The sequence below is a fragment of the Antedon bifida genome, chromosome 6, assembly GCF_963402885.1.
Source record: "Antedon bifida chromosome 6, ecAntBifi1.1, whole genome shotgun sequence".
Classification (NCBI taxonomy): Eukaryota; Metazoa; Echinodermata; class Crinoidea; order Comatulida; family Antedonidae; genus Antedon; species Antedon bifida.
The window spans coordinates 7,191,585-7,215,879 of record NC_136231.1 but is presented as its reverse complement, the minus strand read 5'-3'; the positions used below and the strand labels follow the sequence as shown (position 1 = coordinate 7,215,879).

Sequence of the window (24,295 nt, the reverse complement as noted above, 5' to 3'; positions counted from 1 at the left end):
CAGGTACGCGCCTCTTGTTTCTAACCCTTTTTCATTAGTCGAAGGCCAAGTCTAATTGAAAAATACTGAAAAGCTTTGTCCATTATCATAATAAAATAACAATAGAAATTCTTCTTAAGATTGGCAAATATTAGTACGAATTTTAAATTAAAATATAGACTCACACAATTGCACAAAAACTTAAGTTAAAATATGATAAAATGCTTAAAAAGTTGTTATAATTTAGTATTTTATCGATTGTAAGATGGATGGCATTTGCAACAAAGGCATATTAATTTTTGTTCTGTTTGTCTATTGGAACTAAAATCCACGTTGGGTTTTTGAAACAGTCTAAAAATTTACACCACAAACGACCATTACAGTAACACGCGTGTAATTGTTACGTCCGAACGGGCTCTAGCATATTACTGAATTATGCTTAGCATATTTTTTATCATAATTTCTATAACATCAAAGTTGATATATTAAAAAATGTATCTATATCAAGGTACAGTACTAATAAATATACAAAAGCAAAAAAAAATTAACATCATATATTGAATAAATTGACTATGCTAAAACATATTAATTGAAAGTTAGCCGAGCTCACGAAAGAACAAACATTCTGACACAGTGATGATTCACTTTGGTTGGTTAGGTCTAGCGTCCCAATTTAATATTTCTGTTTGTGCATTAGAAAAAAAATTAGATAGTATTATCAAAAGGATAAATTGATTTTTACGCTGCTGCTCTAGCCCGATACGTCACAAGAGATGACTGATTTATTAGATGAAAGCAAGCAGCAGTTATAGTACTAGACACTGACATTTTTGCGAAAAACGATTCTCGACTATAATTTATAGGTACCAGCTGCTGGACCCAAAAAACGTCTGGGATAAAAGAGTCTAACGGTTGAACGACAAATCCCAAAGCATTTCTGGTATTTATGAGTCCCCTGATATAATACTGTAATTCGCTGTCATTCATTGCATTATTATCAAAACAGTCCATGATTGAAGTATCTAGGCGTGATGAAGTGACCCCCAGACTTGACCTTAACAATAAAATAAACTAAATTGAGTCTGTGTTTCATATCAAAGTTATTCACTTCTGTAACAAAATTCACATATAAAAAGAGAAAAGAAACGTTTAATCATAACTCAAAATCCATTGTCTGACAGACAATTTAAGTATTTTTTGCTTTAAATTACATTTTTTCAGGTAAAATAACTATGTGACAATAAAATGACACATTCAAAAACAAATTTGAAGTAAAAAATATTTTTCAGAGGGACAATTATATCTTTAAAACTGTTACGTCAATAATTAAGCGAGCAGCGTTTTTTTGTAAGAAATATTTCTTGTTATTCATTCCTCCACTTTCTTTTTTAATCAAATATTATCAAATTATAGGTGGCGTTCTTTAAGAAAATTAATATCAAAGATGTAAACAAAGTTTATAAGGGAAATCAGCAGGAACGGAGGACATCCAACAGATTGGTTCAATTCAACGTCTGCAATTTACTACTTTTTAAGGCGTAACTAATTAAAAATGTTTACTAGAATAAATCTAAATAACATTATTTGCATTAAATGTCTTTCAAATATTTATTTATCAAGGTTTAAAGTTCATGGAATAGCTGCAATAATGAGCACCGGAGTTAGGCCTTTACCAGGAGCAAGGAACCGGTTGGCCGCGCCGACTGCGAGGCTGTCCAGTTCTGTGCAAGATACCAATTCCGGGCCTAGCACTTCCCCAAAAAGAAACCAAGATCGGACAAAATTCTCAGGCTTTAAGGTTATTGATGGTGAAATAGATCAATCGAACAGCTCTTTTGTAAAGAATAGAGAAAATAGCAATATGCTAGAAGAATCGTATCGTAACATTTTGTCTGTGGTTTATGGAGGAGGTGGAGCAAGAGGAATGAAACAACACACTGAAGTAAATAAGAAGATGTTTGTTAGAGACAGGTTAAGATGTTTATTAGATGATGAAGACTTTCTTGAACTTTCACCTTTAGCTGGACAAGGAATGATCTATGGGGATATACCAGCTTCTGGAATGGTCAATGGTAATTTTTCAACTAACTAATCCCTTTTTTTGTTAGGCACGACATGCGCTGCAAAAAAAGATGTAATTTTTAGGGGTTTTTTTAGGTATGGTCATTATTTAGCGTGATGACTATCAGCATCGTGATTGATTCTTTTTTCTTTCCTCACAGCCAACTGTGTGTCTAAGGTTGACCATGCCCAAGGTTCACCATGCCCATAGAAAACTGTACACTGAATGTAAAAAAAATGTACTAATTAAAATGCACAAGAAGCTGAGCATGCAATAGTATAGAAATAGGAGTGCACATCCCATGATATAAAGTCAATCAATCAGTCAATTAAATGGCAAGGATATACTTAGGAATGTTATATTAACATTGCTTTTTTTTTTCAGTAATTGGCAAAATAAATGGACACTGGTGTGTAGTGAACGCAAATGATGCAACTGTAAAAGGAGGAACTGTTTACCCAATTGGAGTGAAGAAGCAACTACGCACACAAGAGATTGCAGTGCACAATAGACTGCCTTCAGTTTATGTTGTTGACAGTGGAGGTGCATTTCTACCTCTTCAGGTAAATGGAAACTTGAAGACAAAATCTATTATAGTTTATATGTATTGAAGAATATTGTTAACTAGATATAAAAAAAAAACACCCATCACACAACCATACCATTTAATATTGATCGTACACATTTGTATATTATTCATATATTTCTTATGAATTTTTACTTTTGTATTGTTTCAGCCTTCCGGCTATTTGTGGAATTATTGTTTCGTCTTTTTTCTTGGCAATATACCTGAAATATACATTGTCGGGCAAACTTTTGCTCTTTCGATAAGTACGTACAGTAGTAGGCATGGAGTAAAAATATGATTTTAAGTAAATTTATACAAATTAGAAGATTATTAAAAATGTGTTGAACATCAGCATGTTACTGAATATCAACTGATATTTTCATAGATATTTTGTACAATTGTTCTTCATACAAAATTTGTTACTGTACACATCCATACACATACAGTAGAGTATCAAAATCATCGCAATTTTACTAAGAATCTTTTATAAAATGTGAAAATTATCCGCCTTCTTGGATCAAAGATCACAGCCAAAATAAGAGCTAAATGCGCCTCTTTTCCCCACTTAGTTCATTTGTTCTTTTTACAAAAGTTTGTTATACACACATATACACATGGGATACTGTATCAAAATCACCATTGTACTGGGAAATATTCATATATATTGGACCCTCTATGTTTGTTTCTTTACTCAAAACAAAACAAGTTATTATTTGAAATTTAAAATTGTCTTATTTCTAGGATGAAATATTTCCAGACAAAGAACATGGAGGAAAGACCTTTTATAATGAAGCTGTTATGTCATCATTAAAAATTCCACAGGTATTTTATGTAGATTTGCATTTGGATACATTTTCTTTTGTTTACTTTTTCACACCAACATAATAAAAGTTCATTCATTTTAAAAGAGGAAAGTATGTGCCCCAACTCACTAGATCTGTCCCTAAAATAAAAACAGAGAAAAAGAAGAAGAAAAAAAATCACATAATTAAAAAATGCATCAACTTGCATTGGAATGGTTAATTATGAATGAACATATTTTCTTTTTGATTTTTATTTTTTAAACAAATTTAGTATTTGGTAGTGTTTGTTTTTATTACTGTATATGATTTAATTATATGATATTAAAATATTAGTGTTTAGATGAACTGTATAGTAATCTATTAAATGAAAGCTCATAAAATATGCTATCCATTATTCAACATGAAAATGTTAAGATGCAGCTATTATATTACAAAATGTGCATATTTTATTACTTTTTTTTTTCAATTTTATTCACAAATGCATTCAGTAATGTTGGGTTATTTATAACATTCAATAACAATATGCTATCCATATGCTACCAAAATATGCATATTTTTCTATTATTATTGTTAACGAAAAATTATTACTGGTAGTGTATTTGTTTTGAGTATTTATTAATGACCCCTGTGACTTTTCAGTGTTATTTTATTACGACACTTAAACTTTTAATGTAACAGAAAACAAATAAACTGAATAAGAAATCATATATTGGAACACGCAATTTTGGTAAAAATACACATTTTTGTGTTCTCTACATAGGTGGCAATAGTCTGTGGTTCGTGCACTGCTGGTGGAGCGTATGTACCTTGTATGGCTGATGAAACAGTCATGGTACATCGTATCGGTACAATCTTTCTAGGAGGGCCACCTCTTGTGTACGCTGCCATTGGTGAGAAAGTGACTTCCGAAGACCTTGGTGGTGCCACTGTACATTGCACGTAAGGGGTGTTTTACTTCCTATCTGATAGGACAGTGATTAATTTACTATTGATAATCCTTGGCCGCATTATATATCCAGGATATTATTATTATTATTATTATATAATTCTATATATAACGAAATTGATTAACTTTCAGAGTGAGTGGTGTTGCAGACCATTTTGCAGAAACTGAAATAGAAGCATTTGAAATGGGAAGGAACATTGTGGATACCTTGAATGAGCCATATCCTGACAAGCCTACCGAGTTCACCGAACCAATGTACTCTACGGATGACCTAGCTGGCCTAGCACCACGTCATAGTTTGGACTTGGATTACAATCCTTACAAAGTTAATAACATTTTCATATCCTAATAAATAATATTTTGGGTGAATTTTAATTCTAATAGTGAGAGTGAGTGAGTGGCCAAGCAGTTAAGACAGTGGAACCGTAATACGTTGCCATATTTAACATCGGCAAGGGTTCAAGACTCACTCGCTCCATGGTTCTGGTGGCAGAACAAGTCTTCTTGGATAAGGACTATAAACTGTATGTCCAGTCTACACATGTGGCTCATGTACATCTTTCAAATCGAGTAGGGTATTTAACCCTGGTGTACTATTTCACACACAGCCACTGTCACAAACTCATATATATATACTCTTTAAGGCATCCTGTAATTGGCAATATCGCTGTTGGATATATGTGAAATAAAATGAAATAAATGAAATGCCCTTTTTTTCACTTTTGGGCCTTGAGGATACCATTCCTTGTTTTCCTTTAATATTTCACTAAATAACTCCTTATATGGCACCTTATATTTTTAGAGGTTATTAAAAAAAGTCGCCAGTGAGTTAAGCACAAAAAATGTGCTTCAGAATTAAAAAACTCTGAGTTTGTGTATAAAGTTTTCAGTTAACCAAAATGTTTATTTGATTTGTTTTTCTTCTATGAATAGATTCTAGCAAGAATAGTAGATGGGAGTAGATTTCAAGAGTTTAAACAAAAGTTTGGCATTTCTTTGGTCACTGGATTTGCCACTATTAAAGGGTAAGGGGGTTAATAATAGTGTGATTTCGTTTCATCGCTATTACCATGACTTTTACAGTATTTCAGGCCTTTTCTTTTGAGGTGAGCGAGTGCGATCACTCACCTAACACACTTAAATTTGGTAAACTTCTACACACCAAAATACAAACAGCACACCTACAGCACCCCTGAATGTATTGAGGAGTGCAATTTGTAGCACACCTATAATTTTAAAAAGACAAGGCCTGGTATTTGTTCATGTTTCAAGAGTTTATTTGTGTGCCAGGTACAGCAATTTAAACGTCTTACTTCTCTGATAGTATATCATTTAAATAAAATCATTAGACATATATTCATGAGCCCATTGTGGCTACATCTAATAATTCACTTTGTATCAAAATATTGCCAAATATTACAAATACTGTAGCCTAAAACATTGACAATCTTTCATAAATAAACAAATGAAACCTAATATGGCCGACTTCTGTCGTAAACGACAATGTCAATTAGTCTTACATTCATCTGAATGATGAATAAGCCAGGACTGTTTAAAGCACCTTTGGCTGGTCCCAACATTGACCAAGGGCTTCCCTCGTCCAGTGCCCACCTTAACCAAAGGAGAGGCATAAGCCAATATGTCTGAGGCAGCAGATACTAGATGCAGGGGCTGCTATAAGAGTCAGCAGTGCTGATTTCAAATGCCTAATGGGACCCCAGCTCCATATACAGCACCCGGTATTCCCAGAGGGTCTCTCATCCAAGCTCTAACTGGGCCCAACCTTGCTTAACTTCGGTGATCTGACGAGAACCGGTGTTTCAACATGGTAAGGCCTAATAGTGTACATGATATATATGAGTTTTCTCTCTTTTTTTCAAGAACATTGGTGGGAATAATTGCAAACAACGGACATTTAAGCTATGAGGGTGCTCTCAAAGGAGCACATTTCGTTGAAATCTGCAGTCAGCGAAACATACCAATCATATTTTTACAAAACACGCTTCCTGAGGATCCAGATATTGATGGAAAACTGGACAGCGAGGCTCTCGGTGATCTGCTCCGGGCACGAGCAAAGATGGTTGCAGTTGTAGCGTGCACATCAGTGCCAAAGATATCAGTTGTTGTTGGTGGCTGTTTTGGACCAAGCAGCTTTGCTATGGTATGCTATGATTGTTTCAAATTGTCTATTTTTATGTGAAAGTAAAGTAATGTGGTTGATGGTGTGTAGTTAATGTGAGTGGAAATGTTTTATTGTTACAAGCATATAGATAACTATAATATATCTATGTTAAAAGTAAAAGTTAAATTCTGAAATCACTTTCTGTTTTATATCAATTTTTTCTTGTAGTGTGGAAGATCTTTTGATCCAAGATTTCATTTTCTCTGGCCGAACGCACAGATAGGTCTAGCAAATCAAAATGATGTTACCAGTGCTATACTACAGGTGAGATTTAATAGGTTAAACAATAATCATAAATGTATACTAATCCTCAATATAATTATTATCTATAAACAGGCATGTACTGTATAAGCGATTAAAACAAATCAATGCCGGCTTTGTATAGAATTAATGACAAAAAGTTGTTTTTGTATGAATAAATTTACATTACAATTTGCATTATAATGATTACCAAGTCAGAGTGTAACAAAAATGCCTGTAAATGTTTTACAATAGTTGTGATAGTTCCATGACAACCCCAAATTCAGAGCCTGTACATTAATAGTCATAAACTATAAAAAAAATAAAACTACATTACCGGTATTATTATTTATTACAATCATGATTTTTCAAAATATTATAAATGAATTTCTTTTCTTTTTCTAGGAAAAACTATCCAAAAAAGGAGATTCAATGTCAAGTGAAGACAGAGAAACATTGTCAAAAGAAACTGCAGGTTTAGTTCATCAAAAGATGTCTGCATTTTATTCTTCATCTAGAATGTATGATGATGGCATAGTGCTTCCAAAGGATACTAGAAACGTAAGTTAAATTAGTAATATTTATTTGATCCGACTGGATATCCTGTTTAGATACCACAGCTGCTGAGGCGATTAACTGACTGTATTTCAAAATTTACTTTGCCAAGATATTCATGAGTCATAAACTTCTTGCATTTTAAAAGTCTAATTATTGTTTTTGTTCACAGGTTCTTGGCAAGTGTTTGAACATAATATCTCAAAAAAAAGGTGAAAGCAATACAAAGTTTGGAGTACTTCGAATGTAAATTGTTATCTACTTAGATTCTTTACTGCCAAACTGACGCATTCGTTTTTCACTTGCACTACCGGATTCACAACTATATCTTCCGGATTCACAACTATATCTTCCGGATTCACAACTATCTCTTCCGGATTCACAACTATCTCTTCCGGATTCACAACTATCTCTTCTTCAGCGTGCTCAGAACACTGCTGCCAGAATCATCACTTGTACTAGACAAAATGAACACATCACACCAGTACTTCGGAACTTGAATTGGCTGCCCGTTCAATTCCGCATTAAATTCATACTGCTTCTCATAATATACAAAGCTTTAAATGGATTTGCACCTCAGTATATTGCTGATCTTCTTGTACATTACACATCGTCTCGTACATTGCGTTCATCTAATAAACTTCTCCTTCATGTTCCTAAATGGAAACTTCAGTCGTATGGCCATCATGCATTTTCCTGTGCAGCACCCATTTTGTTGAATACACTACCAATAGACATAAAGACATCAGAAAACGTCAAGACCTTCAAAATATGACTGAAAACCCACTTGTACACAGAAGCATTTCCTGTTTAACTTTGTCAAGCGCCTTTGAACATTATTTTTATGGATACTGGTGCTATATAAGTCTGATTGATTGATTGATTGCACATAGATCCATGCTTGTAAAATTTACTATGGAAGTTTGCCGTTAACTCACATCATTAAAGATGTATTGTCCCTTTGACTCATTCCAAAATAATAAAAAATAACAGATTTCGAAAAAAGGTGGGTCATTTTGAAGTATCATAATAGTTATTAACTATCACCAAAAATTTGTCGAAAAAAAAATCATTTAACTGAAATACAGACGTTTTTTTGTTAAAAAAATAACTTTGACTTCCAGTCAAAGTTTTCGATCAAAACATATCCCATAATGAAACGCGCTTGTTTGGCTACTCTGTATGCATAATCATAAAACTTCCTCACGATCTGTGTGAAAATACCTTCTCAACCGTGATGAGTTGTAAACAATCCTAATTAGCATATGCATAATGCGTACTCTCATGGTTTGAAATATTTGTTTACTTTCGCTCGCGACGATTTTCCAGACGAAATGTAATCAAACTAATTTACCTGTTAATTACGTAAACTTGTTGCTTTTGGCTCGAATTTTCGACTTAAAGTGAATAACTTTAATATTACTTTGATATGGCGATTTTAAATTTAGAATATTTTGACCTTCATTTTTTTGTGTTTCAAGGGACAATACATCTTTAATGTTAAGACCAGGGTTCGTTTTGGGTCTCTTTCTCACTAATGTACCAGCAATGAATGTCATAATCATATCTGGCATATACTGTAACCACTGTCTTTATGAAGGAATATAAAACCATCTGACAGTATGAAAGGGTGTGATTAATGACTCCTCTACATATACTGGTGTGATACGTATTGTTTTTTCTCACACAGCAGGATGGTGAAAAATAACTGTGGCCATGCACATAATAGGGTTGCAACAACAATTCCAATATTAGGTTCCCAGGTATCCCGGCTGACCCTTTCAGATAGGAAACCTTACTGACATGGTTAGGAGTGATAAGGCCAATTTATACGGACGAGTGGCATCGGTTAATGGAAAACCGTGTAGCTAATGTCCCACGTAGAATCTGTATCTATCCTGATCAGAGACTGTTTGCTCTGTGTTGTATGTAAATGGTCATATAGGAATAACATAGATTCTATATTATTATTACCGTTACCTCTCGTCTGTGTAAATTTGACTTTATTGTGTTCTGTCAGAAATTGACTTTAGAGTTCAGTGAAGGTTATATTATACTTTAGAAGTACTTTATAATTTTAGCACACATTTTCTGTAGGATTTGAAAAACCATTGATTTATTTCCTATCTATTTTGTCATAATAATTCAGTAAATGTAAGATAGAAAATGCATGTAGCAAATGCACTTTCAATGCAATATAAAAATAAAATTGTAAATATAGATAGTGTGTGATGAGAATAGTGTGTGATGAGAATAGTGTGTGCTGAGAATAGTGTAAAAGTAAAATGTCATTATGGTTATAAAAATCTCAGGATAATGGAAATGATTTAAAAAAAAAAAAACATATCTTAATATGATAGAATATTTGTACTATTTCAAAGGATACATAATATTGTAGTCTCAAAGATGCTATTATCTACAGTATGGAGAAATTAAAGACTTTGATTAACGAAATATTGATAATTTGATTATATTTGATGGGTGTTCTTTTATGGGAAAACAATGGCACTTATGTATCCAAGTAAGAGTTTATTAATTCAGAGACAGGCTATCAAAGAAATTACAATAATCTACAATCTCTTAAATTGAATAATGGTACAGGATTTATATTGTGGCCTTATGGGACACTCGGCCCAAAAAGGATAGGTAAGTAAGGTAACACTGGATTTATATACAGAAAGAGCTGTTTTTCGGAGTGCAGGAGTTTTGAGAAAATGAGGTGGTTAATTATAATAATAATAATAATTGTGGTTGTTTGCCTTCCAGAAAATAAAAAAAAAATTTGAAGCAAATGAATTCATACATCAAAAAACTGAGTAGTTTATTGCATTCAAGGTTACAGCACAATATAATGAAACTACAAAATACTTCCAATGATTTACTTAAAAATTATTTAAAAAACATTTCTGACCTAAAACATGCATTAATACCCAAGTAATAAAAGCTTTGGTAAAATGGTAATGTTTTATGTTGCATGCATTTCAAAATTAGTATACACTTTTACTTTTAAAATACCCCAGGGGTGTCATCAACAGGGGTACCACTATACGCAATGTATTGGTACATTCATACTACATTAAACATACATATATGTTTGACCCTTTTTTGTCATGGACATTGAAAAATGCTGCCACCACCACTTAAATATGACAGTAAAATGGAATGATTAACAAATTAAAGGTACATTATTGAAATACTATCTCACATTTGGAAGAATATATAATGTTGAATATGATTGAGAATATAGTATATATACAGCCTCTTATTGTCAATAAGCACTCAGTTTATTATACTATTTTCTCTATTTTTATTTGTACAATACCTGTATTCCCCAACCTTTTGATACCTAGAGGCTATACAATGAAAAGAACATTTATTATTAATTAACAATTCTAGATGCTTAAATACCTTCTTTAGTAGATTCTTCACTGCATAATAAACCGTGTATATATTATTTTCATGCAATTTTAATTTCTTTTTAGTGTACCGAAATTATATTGAATTGAATATAAGGGAATGATAATCTTGTTTCTAGAATAATTATAGGACAGCCATCAACCATTTTGTGATGCAAATAGATGGTCATGATTATTGGCAGCCACTACAGAGGTAAGGCCACTCCAAGCTGACTCCATAACCCTTTCATTCAGTTTATACAAAATGCCTGGTAATTTCATCAAGCGTAAAACCATTGGGTTGTAGAGCTACTCTAGTTTGTTGCATATTATCTTTGTGTCAAATTTTCATCCTAGAATCTTTGCTTGAATATAATGTCTATATATACTGTACATAATACATAGTTAGCTTTCACTTTAGGACAATAGGTGATAGATGTATGCATATAAACCCACTATTTATTCCCATGAATGTTTTGAATTGAATTGAATTTTTATTTAAGCGCTTTGGGACAATCCGCTGATTGTTAAAAGCGCTATATAAATTTGACATCAATAACATTTCGTTCATTAACAGGATTGTATTGGATTTAAGGTTTGTTAATCATCTACTGTCCTAAAATGAGAGTTTGCTAATATGGTGACAACACCATGACTAAAAAGGTATAAAAAACTATAACCTACATAAAATAATACAAAATCTACCTATCACATATAAAAAACAATATATTTATACTTTGTTTTACACTAATACTATTTTTGTACTCTAAAAAACAACTATTAATTTACTCATATTAAAAAACAACAGTGCATTTTAGTGGCAATATAAGTAAAGTTAAAAGTTTCTTCAAAAAATATTTGCAATTCTTTCTTTCAAAAATATATGCCACACTGTGGCCTTTCTAGTAAGTGCTTTCTTATCATAATTAAAACTAAAAACATATCATAAAATGGCTAAGTGTGAAGTATATTAAACGGCACCTAGCCAAATATCAATTTGTGCCCTCAAATCAAATCTAAGCTAGTTACCTCTGTTGACTATTACATTACACACAGAATCATGATTAAGTTTATTGTGTATACAGCATACTCATTGTTAAAAGTATGAACAGAAAATATCAGAAATTGAGTTTTTTTTTCTATAAAGCAGAAAATTCTTAGTAAAATTCAAAACAAACTGTAATATTTCACAACTGTGTTAATAAGATAATATATTGATATTAAACTATCAAACAAGTTTAGATTGTTAAGTATTTAAGGCTAGTAAGTTTAAGAAAAATAATAAATTTATACATTTGCTCATAGAGATATTATAGTGAACTATATTATCTCTATGATTTGCTCAACTAGTTTGTTTTTCCACAAATTGATAAAACCATCAGCCATATAATATGTTTTTAATAATTTCTTTCATTATACTTAAAATAAAAATAAAACGTTTATAATAAACAATAATTCTTCAGCATTTGGAATGACAACATCTGCATTGCAACTTGGATTATATTTACTTTGATAGGAAATTAGAAATATTTACATCTATATTTTCAAGTTATGGCTATATTTACTATTTTAGCACACAAAATGGTACAAAAAACCTAGTAGAAAGATATTTCAGAAAAAATTGAAATTACACTCTTAATTTCAATCTTCCCTGATAATACAAGTTTGTTCTCACAGCACTTATATAGAAATATATTTAAACATTTAAATTTAGTACATAATTTACTTTCTAACTTTGCCATAGACATGAACACATTTTTTCAATTATCATATCATCTACTGGACATTTTCTTTAATCTTGTTTTTCTTTCTCTTTATGAGTACAATATCATTTCTATGACAATTTTCTTGATTCATAATTTCAGTAATAAATATCTTTCTGATTATTAATTTCTATTTAATTTAACCATAGTTTTAATTTGTAAGTATCTTTTTGGTCATACATGCCAAGACCATTTTAAATATTAAATTAATGAAAACAATTTAATTCAAAAGATCTTTTAAAACTTCTTTTAAAAAGTCAAACATACATGCACAGTCGACCATGTCTATAGAAAACACAGAACCATGAATGATCATGATTTTCTGTTAGGCATCTTACATCAAATTGTAGATATACAAACAATTTCTCATAAAACTATTTACGGTAAACCTAAAATATTTGTGTGCATATTCAGTATATTGCACACGATTAAAGATATATTACCATGTAAAAGATACAAAAAATACTAAAGTTCTAATTAAAAGATTACATTTTCTATGAGTTTACCAAGCAAATGTAGACTTTCCTAAAGCTATAAAGCATCAACTATATCCTAAAGGTATTTAAAAATTAATAAGAATATGTTACCAATATAAATGTTGGTATCATATTCTTATGTATAATTATTAATTTAATACATAAAATATATATTTCTAAAAAAAATTATATTTTGTCTATCTCTGTCATTACTTGACTTAATTCTTATGTCCCTGTATTTAGTTATCGACGGAAAAATGTATTAACTGACCAGTTTGAGAGTACTTCAACGTTTGATTTCCCCTTTTTAGCCCTCCATATATACATGCAGTAATCCTCTCACTCTTGTTTACTGAAGCCGTGAGGGTTCCTAGGCATTTCAGTTGCCGGTATTACCCCAACACTCAGCATTCTGATGAGTCATTTCTACCTTGGTTACCTATTGCATACAATGGGTTACTGAAACCGTGAGGGTTCCTAGGCCTTTCAGCTGCTGGTGTTACCCTACCCCTCAGCATTCTGATGAGTGATTTCTACCTTGGTTACCTATTGCATACAATGGGTTACTGAAGCTGTGAGGGTTCCTAGGCCGTTCAGTTGCCGGTATTACCCCACCACTCAGCATTCTGATGAGTCATTTTTTGTTTGGTTGCCAACTGCATACAATGGGTTACTGAAGCCGTGAGGGTTTCTAGGCCGTTCAGCTGCTGGTATGGTCTGACTGTATAATGGGTTGGAATACCCACTGTAGTCCTCTACTGACACTTGTCGATTGTGAAATCGTACTCCATCTGAAAAGAGAACACAAAATAATGTAGATAATTCGTGATAATTTTATAGGATTTCTTTTTTTGATGATCCAACAATAAATTGAATAAAATGAAAAACTTATGTTTCATTCTCTACATTCCGCTGGTTGACCAGCGAAAGCTAGAGAATGAAACATCACCAAACCCTGAATGCAATCATGAATAACAACCAAGCTACAGTTTGAGTACATTTTACAGAACAAGAATAACACAGCAATCTACTGTTCATAAATGGCAGTACAAATTAGGCCTAGATCATACAGTATGTTAGCTAGACAGCTTACCTGAGGTGAGTTGTATTTGATTTGATACAGGTTCATCATGTGTTGTATTATCTGCATTAAACGCTAATTCATCTCCTGTTTTCTGTTGCTTAGCAAAGCTTATAAAAACCTGTAAAACAATCAAGTATTTGCATAATGATGATAGATTGAGATACAAATAAGTTTATAACTTTCGTTCATTCAATACCAATAGCTTTAGAAAATTGGAGTGTACTACAGAGAGCAATATATAGCATAATGGGACGGGATATCGGACTAGAATACAAGAGGCAAGGGTTCAAGACCTGCTTGTAGCCTTAGGCAGGATACTTTACTCTCATTACATTGTCCTTCAGATTGGATGTAAAGCTGTTGGTCCTGTGACAATGCACATATAGAACTTGGGGACATAATCTGAATTCTAGGATGATTAATATTATATTTTTAACAACAGGACACAATAATTGGTATGTAAATACCTGATCTAGAGTTGTCTGACTGACTGAGTAGTCTTCAATGTTCAACTGCTCCTTGTAAGCCTCTAACTTGCCAAAGAGTTTTGAAAGGAATGTTTTTGGTGAGGGTATCTGGAATTCCATCATGTTATGATGAAACTCTTTGAGTACAGCCTGCGGAAAGGCCTGGGTCATAAAGTCTATCACTGGTCGTAGTTGCGGTTGATCTCCTCCAACTCTTATTGTAATTGTGTAACCATCCCCAAACCTAGAATAACAATTTTTAGTGAGATTAATCATTCGAGGTGGAAATATTTAATGTGTATTCCATCCTTTAGGATACCACTATTACTATCCAGAGGGGTTTTTAACACTAGTCAATTTGTTGGGTTCTATTTCATCATGTTATTAACAAAAAATTTACATACATATTTGAATGAACAAATAAAATAGTCAATGAACGTTTACTACTTTAATTATAACATGAGAAATGCCAATTTTATAATTTACAATGTCAATTTCCATACACAAATCAATCTTATTCAGCACTTTATGATTTTTGTGTCTGGAAAACAAATTAAGAGTTTTAAAGTATTGTAATAAATAATGTAATTCCTATATAAGATTTAGGTAAAGATACTTACTTATTCTTAAGATGTTGTATACTACCCAAGCATTTAAATCTACCATTGACCATGATAGCAATACGAGTACATAACGCCTCACATTCTTCCATACTATGAGACGTTAGGATGACTGAACGACCATCTTTCACCATACGCGTGATACAGTTCCACAAGAAACGACGGGCCTTTGGGTCCATACCGGTCGTCGGCTCGTCCAAGAAGACAATTGCAGGGTCACCAATGAGGGCAATAGCTGTTGAGAGTTTGCGTTTGTTTCCTCCACTGTAGCTGCCAGCTGATTTATCGGCATATTGGATAAGACCAAGATTCTTGATTCCGTTTTCAGCCTCCTAAAAGGCAAGGTTAAAAAACAAAATTTAACAGGAACAACCATGGGGCGTGTGGCGCAGTGTGTTGGACTACTGATCGTGAGATCGAGGTTCGAATCCAACTTTCACTGCATTGCTTGTATCCTTAGGCAAGATACTTTACTTACGTTTGCCTCTCTCCACCCAGGTGTATGGGTACCTGGTTAAATCAAGACACAACTTTGCGCTGATTACTAGCTGCATTATGGGAGTATGTTTCCATACGTGTTTGATCCAAAAAAATGACTGGGGTAATAATGTTCAGCACTTGGAGGTTTCACAACACAACACGCTATATAAATCCAGGATATTATTATTATTTATAATGCAGTACTTTACTTACCTTTTTAATATCCTCTTCAGGTACCCCTCGTAATCTTGCATAGAATTCTAAATGTTCCCTCCCAGTGAGAAGTTGATCAAGCGCATCAAACTGAGGGCAGTAACCCATATTTTGATTGACTTTGCGCATTTCGGTTAAGATGCTGTAAGAATTGACAAATGCTGTGCCACTGGTCACATCTGTGTCTCCTGTTAACATCTTAAATGTAGTAGTTTTACCTGCTCCATTCACACCCAGTAGGCCAAAACACTGAAATACAATAAAATACACTTTTACATTTTAATCTATTCTATTTTTTATTTTTATTTTATGTATTTAGGCACATGTGGCCACGAATTAGCAATAGTCAATTAATTACTGCCCTATCAGTGTAATCCCCCTGAATCAGGGCTATTTTGTGAACCAGTGCACCGGGGTAACTCCTTACTCATCTAGAATAATAAACTGGGTTCTTTAAAGTGCACATGGACAAACTGTGTAAACTGGACCTACGATTTATAGTCCTTATTTTAGAAGACTTGTTCCATCACCAGAACTAGGAGTGAATCGGCCTCGAACCCATGCCGATGGCTCTTTAGGTACGGTAATGGCGCCTCTACCATAATCGCATAGCTATTTGACTAGGCACTTTAATTAAAATAATTTTTGATGTAAATACGAAAAATAAAAATGAGAAAAAGATATATTGTTCATGTGTAATACCTCTCCTTTTGGAATTCCAAATGTTATACCATCAACGGCGAGATTGTAAGAACCCCTGGACACACGGTATACCTTGAAAAAGAAATAAATGTTAGTTCTATTGATTTCACTAAAACTAAATAATTTAATATCAATGTATATATGACAATATTGTAGTTTCCATTGTGGTTTTGGTACAATACCAAAAGACAAAAGCCCAAAGGTGACTGGTAATGGGAGAGTTGACTATATTAGCAAAGCACAAAGGTGTCCGGTATTGGGAGAGTTGACTGTATACAATAATGTACTAAAACAGTTATGCCTAAAGACATTCAAACCAAATGATACATTGTAATGATTTACCATACATAGAGATCTAATTATTACCTTAGTAAGGTTTTCTAATCTCATTAGATCACCAGAAGCCTGCCCTGAAAGGACTCTTTGTCTTTCTCTTGCAACATCTATGTCTTCCTCTTCCTCTTTGTTTTTCTTTGGAGGTTCAATATGTCTGAAGACAAATTAGCCAGTTAAATATATATTTTGAAGATCAACTTGAAACCAACTATACTTTCAAGTATTTTTAATTGAACACCTCTACTCGAAAGTACTGTATTCTATTGTATTTATTCCTTACATCATGTAGAAAACAAAAATAGTTAAATTCAAGGAAGAACAGAGCAGACAAGAGCAATTAAAACAAACTGGTATCATGAGTGATTCTCTCCTATTCGTACTTTCTAAAGGCCCATTTACACCAAGACGATAACGATAAATAGACAAATATGCATTTTTCATACATAAAACAAAAGAAATATAAAAACTTTTCATTCTAAAACTATAGAATAACCATCTATGCTTCCTTTGATGAAAATGATATTTTCACATGTCCAATCAAATGATGTCATGATTGGTAATAGCAATAATATCATGACAATACAACAATTTTATTGTTTTTATTTATCATGACGTCATTTGATTGGAATTTCAAAAATACTATTTTTATCAAAGACAGCATAAATGATTATCATATAGTTCTAGAACGAAAACATTTCTAATTTCTTTTGTTTTATGTAAAAAAAATGGATGCTTATATATTTATCATTGATCGTTATCGTCCTAGTGTATTTATGACATGGCATAATTTTCTGTTAAATCCACCTTCATCTTAAGAAGTGAATTTTAATTTAAGAAGAAAAAAACAAAAAGTGTTTACCTTGGTTTGATGAAAAAGTTGTACTGAATGAGTAAAGTAAATGCAAAGAAGACAAAACCCTGGATTAACAATGCAAACAAGTTGCGTCCGACTAGATCCCATTCAAGCGGACTGTTGAAGTTATAGAAACCAGCTATAAAAATGTCAAAACAATTCAAGTTAATGTCAATTCAAAACAGTTGTTTTCTCAATACATATTAGGCCAATTTTGTTTTCTATTAATCATAAAATGAGTAGTAGAAATGCATAAGTATGTGCATTTTCTAACAACCTTTATATACTTGTATTTATATTTTGATCCTGTAGTAATTTTTAGCAAGACTACAACATTAAAGATGTATTGTCCCCCTGAAAAAATAATTCTTAAACAAATTTTTGTTGAATATTCCATTTTAATGCAACATAATAGTTATCAACTTTGACCAAAAATTGGATCGATAAAAAATGTATTTACATGAAAAAAATTTAACTTAAAGCAAAAAATGGTCAAACTGGCTGCCAGCCAATGGATTTTTGGTTGAATTTAACCATTTATTTTGTCATTTTATAAGTGAAAACATTATTATTATTTTTTTTTCCTATGGAAGTGATTAACTTTATTGAAACTACAAAATAATATATTCAAAGTCTGATTTAATTAATCTCATTTTTCATGTTTTTGGGGGACAACAATACATCTTTAAATATTTATTTCATTACACAAAATCTTAATTTTCAAATGCTCATAACTCAGATATAATTATCCAAATGAATCCATTCATATTATTATTTCATTTTGTGGAAAGTGATTCACTTTATGGAGATAAAAAAAAAGTTGTTGGTTTACTCACTATATTTGGAAAATGTTTCTGCATACAGCTGATTGGTTGCCATGTCTATTAAGCCCCTTCCAAGACAGTATTGAGGTAATACCAAGAATATCGACTTCAAAATGTTGTTAACATTTTGTAAATGCTTTATATATAATAAAAGAAAAGTATTATTGTAATCAAATACTCACAGCCTTACATATCATTCCAAGCAATGAAATTGTTGTATCGTCACAATATTATTTTATTGAGACGTTTAGACGGTTAGGGGTTAAGGCTGCGACACTAGTACGGTAAATGGATAAACATACATTTGTCTTACATACAACAAAAAAATTTAAAAAGCTATCATACTAGAACTTTGATAAAAATAATGTTTTTCAAATCCAATCAAATGACGTTGTTGCATCGTCTTACTAATGCTCTTACTAATTATGATGTTATTTCATTGGACATATGAAAATATAATTTTCATTAAAGGCAGCATAGATGGTTATCATATAGTTATCTTTATTTATGTAGGAAAAATGCATACAGTATTTATCTATTTATCGTTGATTGTTATCATCCTAATGTAAATGGGCCTTTACTACAATGTTTCCTATACTACTCACCTCATCATCTGATAAAAATTCCAGAATGAATGTTGCAGACATAGTAACAATGCCAATGACAACATTGGTACATGCAAGAGCAACGTAGGCTGTACTAGGCACACTGAACACAAAGGTAGCAGGGTACATAAGGGGTGTTATAGCCCAACTACAAGATAAAGAAAGAAAGGATTTTTATGACAGTAAAGAAATGCAACAATATGTGAATAGTGGTGTTAAATTAGGCTAAATAACTACATTTCTTATTGTTTAGTGCTGGCTATTTAAAAAAAACATTTTAATATGAGTTTTCAACAATTCAAATTATCCATGGAGGCCCAGATCAACACATGGTTGTTCTTTCCTAGGGCCATACACATACAAATACAAATTCAACAATGTTTTAACAATATTATGTATTTTGACTGGACTTGAACTGAACTTACCCGTATAACATTAATAGTAGAACTAAGCATGGGAAATTTTTAGGTCCAACATAGGAGTCTTGTTGAAATATGAGGAACACACAGATCACTAAGCAAGCTGGAACGGCATAATTTATCTACAAAATGTAAACAGTATTTATTAATATTGACAGGAAGACAATATTAAAGGTGGTAAACCTTTTTTAAAAAAGTAGAGGATAATTGGAATGGCTTACGTATACAGTAGACGCCTTCGGGTCACCCTTATAAAGGGGACAGTTTCATGTGAAATGAATGAGGGGCAATATATTTTTTAACACTATGGTCAACCCCTATTTAGGGGACACATCTATGTTGGGTCCTGAAGGTGTCCTCTTGATACGGATTCTACTGTATATAATCAGAGTACAGTATTAAAGGCAGAAAAAATAAACTTTATTGAGCTTATCTACATGGTCTTGAGTACAGGAATCCAAACATTCAAGAAAGTAGTTCATTTACAGTATAAGCGAGTTCATTCACCCAGTAAGCTAAAGTACTATAATCATTTTTATCATCCTTGTTACATCATTAGTGTTGAAAAGGATAGATTACTACTGTATTATTTAACCATTGGTATATAATTAAAACAAAAATATAACCACCTTGTCGGAGGTAATAAGAAGAAAGATAACTCACCAAATCCCAGCAGAAGTTTGCAACCCAATAGATGGTAGGATTGATGCCACTGACCAGCTGCAGATGTTTGGCTTTGCTCGTTCGTTCACCAATCAAGAACACAATAAAGCTGGACGGAATAAATGCCATTGCAAAGACCACAAAGGTCGCTACTAACACTTCTATTGAACTACGTAGCCTGAAAAAAAAGAAGTATGAATTTATTGTACACTTTATCGCTGCCATAACCTAACAAACCCACAAATAAAGGATCCATTCTTGATTGCGATATTTCTTTTTGTAAATAAGTTAGGGGTCCCCAAATTATGTATGAAAAAATATTGCTTCCTGATTAGATATCACCAGCAACCTCAACTAGCCTTGAAATCATCAATACTACTTACAATGCTTTTTCATTCAGCTGTAGCTGTGTGTAGTTGAGTGGATGGTTATATACTGTAATTCCATGTGAACTACGCTGGGACGTATTTAATTTTGCTCTGTACAACATGTTACTCATCACATTGATGTATGTAGGTAGTGCATGCCAACCGTTATTATTCCACCAAACCTTTAAAAAAACAACATTACAAATAGAGTTAAAAATATATTAACATTAGCTTGTATCGGTATTGAGCTGTTGTGACAGGGGCACACCACAAACCACAGCCATAATAAGGACTTTAAGAAACACAACGGTTAGGGGAGGACGACAAATATCCTGTGTTCACTAGAGCGTAAAATCATATACAGTCAACATAGCCGTTTTATTATTTACGCACCCTTGCGCGAAGACTACGACCGGCAATATCTCTCTCTCCGATCCCTCCCGTGTCTCGTGGCGTGGGGCCCTTCTGAATCGCTTGGCTCTGGTGATACAGCATAGGCCTATAGCCTTCCTAGCTAGTTATATGGGCCTCGTATTCAAACATCGCTTTTAACACACCCATTTTAACCCAATATAAATGTTATTTCGCACAATTAAATTAGAAGTTCAAATATTCTTTACAGTTTTGCAACTTACACGTTTAAGTGTAACTTGAACTGTATATTTAAGGTTATATGTAAATTATTTCTAGTCTACTCCATAAACAGGAAAATGGCAACTTTATTGTCTTCAAACAGTTAAGATGACAGAATTTCACACTAAGCTCCGCCCACTTTGTTGAAGCTTATGCATAAATTATTCATGAGCACCGTCCAGTGGCTTCCCGTCATGTTTCGTAAGGTCTCTATTATCTGCAAAGGTGCAAAGCTCTCCTCGCTTCTGGTGACTGTGACAATGAAAATGCCTCGTGTGCACTTATAAGAACCCAGTTCATTTTCCAAAAAGAATAGGAAGGAATACCCTGTGTTTTGATCCATATAAACCCCTGTCATTAATCACTGTGAAACGACCCTACCAGATCAATAACTTTATTATAGAGGAGTCTTATATGTTCTAATGAGATTAAACATGATTAAATAACTATAACTGTAAACCACAGTGCAGTTAACCACAGGTTTAAAACACAGTTCTATATCTACCATGACAAAACTAGTCACAATTACCTTTGCATTGTAACGTTCTGTTAATTCTTCTAAGACATCATATATCTCTTTTACTGTGTCAACAGATGGTATTAGCTCAGGGTCCTGAAATAAAGACAAATATAATTGATACCAATAATACATTTGAATCTAGTAGTTAAATTCATTGCTAATGAAGTGGCATTGAAACAGGCTGTTATAAGATTTTAATAAGTTAGAATTTTTGTATACAAATCACAATTTAGAACTTAAGCACTGACAAGGTATGCTTGATACCAATTTCTAGTTGACTTAAGCTCTGTCTACACTATCAAACTAGTTTGACAGAACAAGTGTGCCCAAATATGATAGTGATATGCCCACATATGGTAGTGATATGACATCATCATGTTTATATATGGGCATTTAAACTTTGATATTGTAGACAGAGCTTAAGAATTCATTTAGAATACTTACAGCTTCTGGAAACAATGTCTTGAAATCTGTTTCAGATATGTTGGCAATGATCTCATTGCTAACATTCCTAGTTAGATTTGAGAAATCAGCAATTTCCAGAAAACTAAACCCACCAAACCTGAAAAAATGTTTAGAAATTTATAATATTAAGTTGACCTAAAGAATCAGAATTTAAATTAATTTGGACTGGATTACTGGACAAAAAACCCCATAAAATTTACACTTGCAGAGCAGTAGTGAAATGCCTACTGACCTGTCAACAAATGACTAATTAAAGATAATCGGTTTAAACTATATCACTGGGAATTAAATATGTCATTTTTTAGTTCTTTACACTTCCAGCAAAAATGTGTATTTGATCTGGATTTGTGTAGTCTGAAACAGGGATGCAAAAATACGTTGTTGTTTGGCAGTGTATATGGGGTGTTTTTGTTTTGTTTTTTAGGCAAATTGCCAAGGATATCCATAAAGCGAATTGATTCACTATCCTTCTTAAAGGTGGCAATCCCGTTCACAAGACTAACATATACACAAGATGCTCTACATAAAGTGGAGTGGAAGTGGAATTGTCATTTGTCATTAGAAAAAAATCCTGACATATGACAGCCACAACTCCACTATTTACTGTAATATCTATATCTAAACATTTAACCCAAACCTATGATTCACCTTTTTAATATGAACTCTTCCATTGTCTTGACTAGATAATCACTGATGTTTCTACTTGTAAGGTTATATAGGGTGTCTGTTGTTTCAGTCACACGGTGAGGTGGTTCTGGACCTTCAGCTCCAGAGGGGCACATCTGATAACCAGATTCACAGTTGCATTCTTGTGACGTGTCTTTTGACTGATTGGATCTTTTCCACATGCTAGAAGTTTCTCGATCACATGGTTTATCTCTAAAAATGAAAAATACATTTTTGAATATTATTATTATTTAAAGGTTTGTTTGACGAAAAAACACTTGTAAAGTCAGGTTTGCTTGGTTTTCAAACAGTAAACTGTCTTCAGTATTAAATATTAGTATCAATGCACCTGTTTCTAATAGAGACCATTAACAAGAACAAGTAAGGGTGTGTGGCGCAGTGTGTTTGACGTTGGACTACTGATTGTGAGATCGTGGTTCGAATCCAACTCTAGCCGCATTGCTTGTATCCTTAGGCAAGATACTTTACTTACGTTTGCCTCTCTGCACACAGGTGTATAAATGGGTACTCGGTTAGATCAAGACACAACTTTGTGCTGATTACTAGCTGCATTATGGGAGTTTTCATACGTGTTTGATTCAAAAAATGATTGGGGTAATAATGCTTAAAGTTGTATAAATCCAGGATATTATTATTATTATTATTTAATTACTAACTATAAATAATCAGTGAAAGTGAAAACAAAATATGATCTCCCCTTTTCTTGGTAATTTCAATTATTTTTGCCACCACAGGCAATGACTAGCTGTAATGCTATTTTTATAAAAAAAACAATCATCTGTATCACCACTATGTGTGTACAGTATTTTTTACCAGTATTTATCACTATCCACACATCAAAATATACAAAAACTTACGGCACAGGATCTCCATCCATACACCTAGATCCAATTCCTGGATAGTTGATAAGATTGTCCTCCATTTCGACCGAGAACGAGTTGGCTGGCGCATCATTGCTGTAGAAGACGTTATTTGGCTCATAGTTCCATGGCACTAAAGCAAGAGGTTGTGGTTGAGTAAGCGGAGGAACGATGAATGCAAATAACATGGAGATACAGACAAAAGCCACTGGCAGTACAACCTGAGAAATAAATACATTTTTATAACAGACTAAAGTTTTGCGACTCAACTCTATTACATTTGTGTACATGTCAAATATTTCCCACAACCGTAAACACGTTAAGACGATGTGTGAGGTACAACACAAGCAAGATTTTTGGGGTTGATGTTACTGGAGTGAACCAGAACTTGGTGGTTAAAGCTTAGTTCTCACTAGCGACGCAACGTAACACAATCTACACAACGTAAGAAAATGCCCTTCCAGTCATTGTGTTTGCCCCTGCATGCGTGAAATCAAACCTACGATGTTTGCAGCACTATTGCGTTG

At 33.0% G+C, this 24,295-nt stretch overlaps 2 protein-coding genes across 3 annotated transcripts in view; one reads left to right on the top strand and one right to left on the bottom strand.

The window, feature by feature from the left end:
• The first annotated feature begins 1,469 nt into the window (after positions 1–1,469).
• Positions 1,470–9,976, top strand: LOC144844759 (uncharacterized). Its single transcript, XM_078701813.1, has 10 exons — positions 1,470–2,051; positions 2,426–2,604; positions 3,351–3,431; positions 4,173–4,351; positions 4,491–4,683; positions 5,292–5,383; positions 6,240–6,519; positions 6,709–6,804; positions 7,186–7,341; positions 7,508–9,976. Exons 1-10 carry the CDS (start codon positions 1,532–1,534, stop codon positions 7,583–7,585), a joined length of 1,854 nt encoding a protein of 617 aa, XP_078557939.1. The 5' UTR covers positions 1,470–1,531; the 3' UTR covers positions 7,586–9,976.
• A 155-nt stretch (positions 9,977–10,131) lies between these two features.
• The window catches only part of LOC144845259 (phospholipid-transporting ATPase ABCA1-like), a 51,932-nt gene continuing 37,768 nt past the window's right edge, over positions 10,132–24,295 (bottom strand). For both annotated transcript variants that reach the window (XM_078702447.1, XM_078702448.1), the window contains 17 exons: positions 23,766–23,989; positions 22,870–23,100; positions 22,201–22,318; positions 21,766–21,849; positions 20,619–20,785; positions 20,236–20,413; positions 19,579–19,694; positions 19,154–19,301; positions 18,561–18,684; positions 17,731–17,863; positions 16,902–17,025; positions 16,536–16,607; positions 15,834–16,082; positions 15,141–15,472; positions 14,521–14,764; positions 14,063–14,171; positions 10,132–13,760 (listed from right to left, as the gene is read on the bottom strand). In XM_078702447.1, the coding sequence (XP_078558573.1) occupies positions 13,588–13,760; positions 14,063–14,171; positions 14,521–14,764; positions 15,141–15,472; positions 15,834–16,082; positions 16,536–16,607; positions 16,902–17,025; positions 17,731–17,863; positions 18,561–18,684; positions 19,154–19,301; positions 19,579–19,694; positions 20,236–20,413; positions 20,619–20,785; positions 21,766–21,849; positions 22,201–22,318; positions 22,870–23,100; positions 23,766–23,989 (2,826 nt within the window). In that variant the 3' untranslated portion in view covers positions 10,132–13,587. The remainder of the gene's footprint in view (positions 13,761–14,062; positions 14,172–14,520; positions 14,765–15,140; positions 15,473–15,833; positions 16,083–16,535; positions 16,608–16,901; positions 17,026–17,730; positions 17,864–18,560; positions 18,685–19,153; positions 19,302–19,578; positions 19,695–20,235; positions 20,414–20,618; positions 20,786–21,765; positions 21,850–22,200; positions 22,319–22,869; positions 23,101–23,765; positions 23,990–24,295) is intronic.

Coding starts and splice junctions, on each gene's coding strand:
- LOC144844759 (XM_078701813.1), top strand. CDS start 1,532: ATGTTTACTAGAATAAATCTAAATAACATTATTTGCATTAAATGTCTT. Junction 2,052..2,425: donor AGCTTCTGGAATGGTCAATG/GTAATTTTTCAA, acceptor TTTTTTTTTCAG/TAATTGGCAAAATAAATGGA. Junction 2,605..3,350: donor GTGCATTTCTACCTCTTCAG/GTAAATGGAAAC, acceptor TCTTATTTCTAG/GATGAAATATTTCCAGACAA.